This window comes from Leptodactylus fuscus, chromosome 8 (genome assembly GCF_031893055.1).
Source record: "Leptodactylus fuscus isolate aLepFus1 chromosome 8, aLepFus1.hap2, whole genome shotgun sequence".
NCBI lineage: Eukaryota > Metazoa > Chordata > Amphibia > Anura > Leptodactylidae > Leptodactylus > Leptodactylus fuscus.
This window is the reverse complement of record NC_134272.1, coordinates 81,083,654-81,090,587: the sequence shown is the minus strand read 5'-3', so window position 1 is coordinate 81,090,587 and position 6,934 is coordinate 81,083,654. Positions and strand designations below refer to the sequence as shown.

Below are 6,934 nucleotides of genomic sequence, written 5' to 3'. Positions count from 1 at the left end.
AATATGAAGAGCCTTTAAGGGGACCTTTCACTACCTCCACCTCTTTGCATCCTTCCATAGGCACCAGTCTACTGATTCTGGCACAGTTGGAATTTTTTCTCTAGCCCCCGCCAGTCCTGAGTAATCAGTTCTGTTAACTGCAGCACAATTTAGTCACTACCTCAGAAGGGCGGTGCCAGACTACCAGCTCCAATCTAGGACCGCCCACCTAACAGTAGAGAGTATAACTGTGCTGCAACTACCAGATACAATTGCTCAGGAACGATGGGGGCTAAAGAAAAAATTCCAACTGAGTCAGATTCAGTGGAACAATGCCTATTGAAAGACAAAGAGTCTTTTGTTACTATCTTAGCTCAAATTTTATTAAATATGTAATGTATGTAGACTGCAACTGAAGGTTAGGCTGAGAAAATCCTCCCATAGACAATAGTTGAGCCTGTGGCTCATTCCTCATATCCAATACAGCAGCTCATGGGTTTGAGCCCAGGGATAACACACAAGAGCAGTCTCAGAAGTTCTTCTATGGGGAGCTTCCACCTAAATATGGACCCCTTTAGATGTGGTTATGTGGGCATTGCCAATACCTTTGGATGGGTTTACCCAGGAAGACAATTCTACCAAATACAAAGTGAGGTCATGTGATGTAGGTGTCGTGTTTGGTAGGAAAATCCCTTTAAATCCTTAACCCCATCAAGTGATTGATACAATGAAACTCATTTCCTTCAGCATTATTAGGACCTGATGGGTGAAGATTATTCAATATTTTGGATTAATGGACATTCATCCAAAAATAAATAAAAAAATACTTTGTGGCAAAAATTATTATTTTATTAATAGAATTATTTTGACACCTGATTAATCACTGGTATGTTATTGCTTTCTGTAATCAGCCACATGGAGTGCTTTACCCCATTATAGAATAGGTCTAGCTCTGATATACTATACAGCTATTTTCTCTGTTATCAGCTGCAAAACCATTATAGCGATTTGTGAGTATGGATCAAATAGAAGACGGGAATGACACGATCATTCAGGTAACCCAAGCATTACTCAATACGTGCCGTACGTTCCATAGAACCTATTATATCCACGATAGGGAACCTTTGGCTCTCCAGCTGCTGTGAAACTACAACTCCCAGCATGCTCCATTCACTTCCATGGGAGTTCCAAGAACAGCAAAGCCAGTATGCATGCTGGGAGTTGTAGTTTTGCTACAGCTGGAGAGCCGAAGGTTCCCTATCCTTTTTTTATATCATATAAGATTTAGTATTTCTTATTTCTAACCTTATTGAACCAAGAGATTTTGAGGATTAGAAAGTCTTGACAAAATGGATGCTCGGAGCAAATTTACTAATAGAAAAAAACGCTCAAATTCTGGCTGAAACTACACCAAAAAACATTCTGTGTGCACCACTATTCCACGCACCTCATTCATTTAAAGCAACGTTGTGCCTTGTCTGACAAAAAATTTTAGAAAAGGAACGTGACATAGGGTATGATATTGTACAGCAAAAAATGTTGCCAAAATTTTGGTGCAATGAAGTCAACAAGTATAAAGATGCGCCAGATTTATCATCTAGTATCAGGCACTGTGATAAATCTGGAGACCGTCAACTTTAGTAAATCTGCCCCACTGGGTTATGCTTCGTGCAAGGCCTGAGGGGGCGGAGCATGACACAGGGACTCTCTCATTGGCTATGTTCACATCAATCTTTTAACTGATACATTAACGCTTACTTGCCATTTGGCAAGAAATCTGCACACATAACATGCTGCAAAAATCTCAAACTTTTTGGAAGACCATACCCTTTGGAAGCAAGCAACGCCTCTTTTATATGACACTGTTTCTGCCATGCCCGATACATAACAAGGTCATGTCACATAGAATAGCCAGCTCTTCCGGGCCTTCCATGCCCTTAGTACCCCTCTGTCATGGTCTGCCCCTTCAAACCCTGCACCAAGCATAACACAATACATCAGTATTCCCACTAATCCTTTGCCTCGTCTTGCTGCCGCTCCTTTTAAGCCATGTCTTCCTCAAAGTGCGCCAATTTATCCGTGAGCGAAAAAGCGATGTGCTCCACTTCATCCCCGCCATTTTTTGGAACTTGAAAATGGATTTCTATTAAATCCTTAATGTCGTCCTCGCTTGTTGTCTTATTCCTGATCTCGGTCAGTAACACCGTTCTGTGACAAATGCCGGAAAATATCTGGAATGAAAAAGAAGGAAATATTAAGTAAATCGTCTAAGGCTCTGTTCACACCTCTGTTGTATCAGGTTTGTCAAGGGGTTTTCAAGGACAAAAACATTGAGGATCTGTTTTTAGGATCAAAGGCACGGGTGTTGGTTTGACCTCCCATGTACCCCAAAAGATCAGATTGTTACCTGCAGTTTTTTCAGCTGTTCTTCGATTAATGGTGATATTCCAACTTCATACGTGTTGCCCCCGGCAGTTAGTTGGTGGCAAGTCGTCTTTAAGACGCGTTGAGCCACTTAAAAAAAAAAAAAAATTGTATAAGATATATATATATATATATATATATATATATATGTCACACACACACATATATATATATATATATAAGACTAAGATGCAATGTAAATGCCACTACTACGCCAGGGTTCAGGTATACCTATTCTATATTAGAGGGGCCTCCAGACACACCATAATACTTTTTGGACGGCCTGAAGACCACTCAATATTAATCAAAATCATAACACTCTGTGTTTACTATCAGCAAAGCTTGATTAGTGTAGAGATGACAAAATGAGGTATCAGAGCCATAGAAAACTAGATACGTGCAGTATACATACAACTTGTTCAACTGTGCTGAGATTTCCTGCTCTGAGAGGTGAGAGAGAGCTGCTTCATGCACAGTCTCCACCCTAAAACGATCCTATGACTTCTGCACATATAATGTATGTTAAGTTCCCTTTTTTATCACAGGTATTTTTCTATCTCACTAAATCTGTTGCTGTTCATAGTCACCTCCATTTTCCAGGTAAGTGATGTAGGCGGTATTTTTGTTCTGGTTATATTCCACCGACTCGATTTCTCCTCCTCCTATGTTAGACTTGTAGAAGGTCAGCTCCAGTTTATCCTTCAGGGTCTCCTCTGAGAGGTTGGTCGGGAGGTCACTAACAAGTACTTTATTGTTAGAGATGTCCATGCTGACCTATAAAATAGAACAGTAGGAAGTCGTGTAAGACTCACGATGGATGAGCAATGGCTGTTTTTGGAACGGCCATCGCCATTTTTAAAATCGTGAACATCTATGGGTCTATTCGCTGTCTGTTTCTTTGCTGGCTATCCAAAAAGTTGCTGCATTTTTGTCCGTTTTGACAGATATAGATATAGCCATGTGAACAGACCCATAGACATTCATGGCCTTCAAATGTCTGTTGGAAAAACAGCCATTACACAGTCTTTATTGACCATCAACAGGCTTCAATGGACCTTCACGGTCAGGAAATTTTTACTTTTTTTTTTTTTGTTTACCTCAAATTTCACAGTTCTTCCAAGTTGTACTGTACAAGCTTGAACTTCTTCACGTCCTCCGTCAAAGTCAACAATATGTCTTCCTTTATCAATAATACCCTGGGCCACTGTGGGAAAATATCGGCAGTAAAGTATATTGACTTTTGTATCGAATATTGACTCATATATAGAATTTTTTTTAAAATTTCCCATAACATTATGGCTTAATGGACAAAAACTGGTGCTAAAAGTCAAACACTTGCCCAATAACCAGATTCCTTCCAGGCCTCTATGTCTACATGAGGCTTATTAGGTTACCAGGATCATAATCGTTTAGTTTTACCTCCTTCTTTTTCAAATGTTAGAAGGGCCTGTCCTCCCTGTAAGACGTATGGGTATTGTATCAAGATCTGACAGGTGTAGGAAATATTGGAAGGATTTTGCAGGCTGGTGTCCTCCTTCTTAAAGTTGATATTCTTGAGTGGCAACTTGTTGTCAACCTGAAGTAACAGAGACAAAATAAGGAACGAGAAGAGATCAAGATTTTATCCTAAAGTAATAATGGAAAATCAACCTGCTGTATATGGTCATGGGATGATTTACTTATATTGAATGAATATATTTTTTTTTCCTCCCACGCTGAGCTGGTAAATCCCCTGCTGCTCTGACCCCACCCCCGCGGATCTCCTGCTGGTCTCAGTTACCCATGACCTGTCACCTCTGCAGACCTCTTTGGCCTCCACACTCTCGCCAACCATGCCAACAGTCGCTGATACAGAAAATTGGCAGCAACCGCCAAGTGTACATGATCAGCACATCACCACTGCAAGACAGTGGGCATCACGGAGCAGCAGGAAATGGACAGGGTGGGTAGTAGTTATTTTATCTCATACCCTACTCTGCATTCTATCCTGCACATTAACTCCTTCTATAGCCTCCCCTCCACTGATTCCAGCACAGTTGGAATTTTTTCTCTAGCCCCCACCATTCCTGAGCAACCAGTGATGTTAGTTTCCACTCCAAATATTCCAATTCAGTTCTATGCTTTCACATGGGCGGTCCACACACTATCTGCTCCAGCCCAGGACCACTCACCTGACAGTAGAGAGACTAAATAGCATATTTGGGACTGAAACGAACATCACTGATTGCTCAGGAACGGGGAGGAAAAGAGTAAAAATTCTAACTGGACCGGAATCTGCGAAGCAGGGTCTAATGAAGGATGTAGAGTTGGTGGAGTTTTAGGAGCCGTTCACATGTAGGAATTTGATGCTAAATTGGGGGTGGATTCCTCCCCCCTGGATCAGTGGAAGTTTCCAGTGGCCGGAAAATGGCAACCAGAAAATGAATTCTTCATTTTCCACAGTGTGAACGGCCTCTAAGTATCATGCATCAGCGGGTAACTTCAAAATCATGTTCTCATTGGCCGAGACAGGTGAGCGCAGCTCTGGTGTAATAATACAAGTCACCTTCACTTTACAATAATCAAAGATTTTTTTCTAAGTAAATTTTTTTTTCATCATTTCACAGCGTTTTGCTTTACTGACCTGTAATTCGCTTCTTCTCTCCTCATATATTTTCCTGCATTGTTTCAGCCTACAGTGAAGTTCGTCCATATTACTCATTAATTCATCTCTTTCCCTTTCCAGGTCTTGAATCTCCCTCTACGTTTGCAAAAAAAAGCAAAAAATAAAATGAGAAATTCTTAAAGGGGTGTTATGATATTAGAAGAAACCGAAGAAATAGCGCCGCTCTTACCTATAGGCCATGTCTGGTATTGTGCTCACTTCAATATTGCAATACCAGACTCAACCAATGGACAATTGTGGCGCTGTTTATAAAACACAGACTATGCTGAATGTTATCAAAGGTTTCTTACATTGTAACGACTCTGCTTTTTGTCTATGGTCTCCTCAATTTCAGACGATTTTTGCAGGAGCTCTTCCAGATGACATTTTGCCTCTTTTTGATGATCATCTGCATCCAGCTTAGCTAAAGTTATGTTAGATTTGCGTAACTCTTCTTCCTCACAAAGTTCCTTAAGAAATGGGAGTGACAATTACTATTACTTCTAATGCACCACTCATAGCAATAATCTGCTGAAAAGTTAAAGGGGTGGGCTTATGAGTAAAGGGTTTTTTGATGGCCATATTTATCTGTTCAATGGGGGCCGACAGCTGACCCTCACATGGATCCGGGACTGCTTCAGATCCTGGTACTATACAGTGTATGGAGCTGGAAGCAGACAGCTCAGTACACTGTATAGTGGCCGGGTGGTGTTACTGCATCTCAGCTCCCACGGATGTCCATGCACTGTATCATAAGGCACCAGAAGCATCCTAAACGTACTGGCTGTCGACCCCGCCACCGATCAGATTGTAGATTTCAATATTGGTGCGTGGACATCACAAGATGCTCCAGAATTATTAAGGGGTCGGAGCTTCTTCATTCAGACACTTGTTAATAATTTACCTTCCAGCTTTCCAGTTCTTTTCTTAACTGCTGAAGAATATCCATGGCTTCACCAGAAATCTAAAACCAACCAAAAAGTTACTTTACTATAGTCATAGAATATCTATCTATCTATCTATCTATCTATCTATCTATCTATCTATCTATCTATCTATCTATCTATCTGAGAACAGGCAGAGTCTGCCCTCGTGTTTCCCACTTTTTGCTACTCCAGGTTCTATATACAATGGAGGTCACCCATGTAGTCATATTTTTATGCAAAATTATATTTTTAACAAATTTTCACTCTGACCACTAAACTGTGTAATAGGCCAACACTCTGCGGAGGCTTTCATCAAGGCCGGCGTGGATTCTGACTTTTGTGGCATAAGTGATAATGAATACGTCGCTGACAGTAACCCCATCCATACACAGTCCCCCCACAATATAATTCGCAATTATTTTACACCTCAAAAGGGATTGCATGACATGGCTTTAGAATTCCCAGCGTGTCCACTTTTCCGCAAAGCTTGGATGGGATTCACTTGTAGTGACTGTGAAACGCTGCATTTCCACCACAGTCAAACCAAGACATTTACACCATGTGGGGCCTTAAGTACTAAAAAATAAAAGAATTACGCAAGATTCATTCCCTTTAAGACACAGAAATTTTTGTAACAAATCGTCCACTGCGAGGTCATCGGGGAAGAATGGCTGGATCGGCTTGTAAAGGCAGAATTTCAGGGAATTTTAGTGAGGGAGGGGGATTTTTCAGCCGATAACAGAGCCCTCAGGGAAGGATATAAGACACAAGATAAACAAGGAAGTAGACGGACGGAACGTATGTGACAATACGAGGAAAGTCCAGACAAGGATGACAAAGATGCCGATTTATATCAGAAAAAAGTGACTGGAAGTAAACGGTGACTTACCCGAGCCGGCAGAACAAGAATTTGAAGAAAGGGGACAAGAGTGCAAGACGTTCCCGAGATCTCTGCTCTTCC

At 41.1% G+C, this 6,934-nt stretch overlaps 1 protein-coding gene across 1 annotated transcript; it reads right to left on the bottom strand.

Moving 5' to 3' along the window:
• Positions 1–855: 855 nt before the first annotated feature.
• NMI (N-myc and STAT interactor) lies at positions 856–6,934 on the bottom strand. Its single transcript, XM_075285611.1, has 9 exons — positions 6,863–6,934; positions 5,952–6,011; positions 5,359–5,517; positions 5,027–5,143; positions 3,823–3,979; positions 3,501–3,607; positions 2,991–3,177; positions 2,387–2,493; positions 856–2,210 (listed from the first exon to the last, which is right to left on the bottom strand). The coding sequence occupies exons 2-9, from the start codon at positions 5,994–5,996 to the stop codon at positions 2,022–2,024; spliced, it is 1,068 nt and encodes a 355-aa protein (XP_075141712.1). The 5' UTR covers positions 5,997–6,011; positions 6,863–6,934; the 3' UTR covers positions 856–2,021.

Excerpts from the sequence above, each read along its gene's own strand:
- NMI (XM_075285611.1), bottom strand. The coding sequence starts at position 5,996 with ATGGATATTCTTCAGCAGTTAAGAAAAGAACTGGAAAGCTGGAAG. Across the intron at positions 5,518-5,951 it reads AAGAACTGGAAAGCTGGAAG|GAACTTTGTGAGGAAGAAGA; the intron begins GTAAATTATTAA and ends CCATTTCTTAAG. Across the intron at positions 3,980-5,026 it reads AGAGAAGAAGCGAATTACAG|GTTGACAACAAGTTGCCACT; the intron begins GTCAGTAAAGCA and ends CTGTTACTTCAG.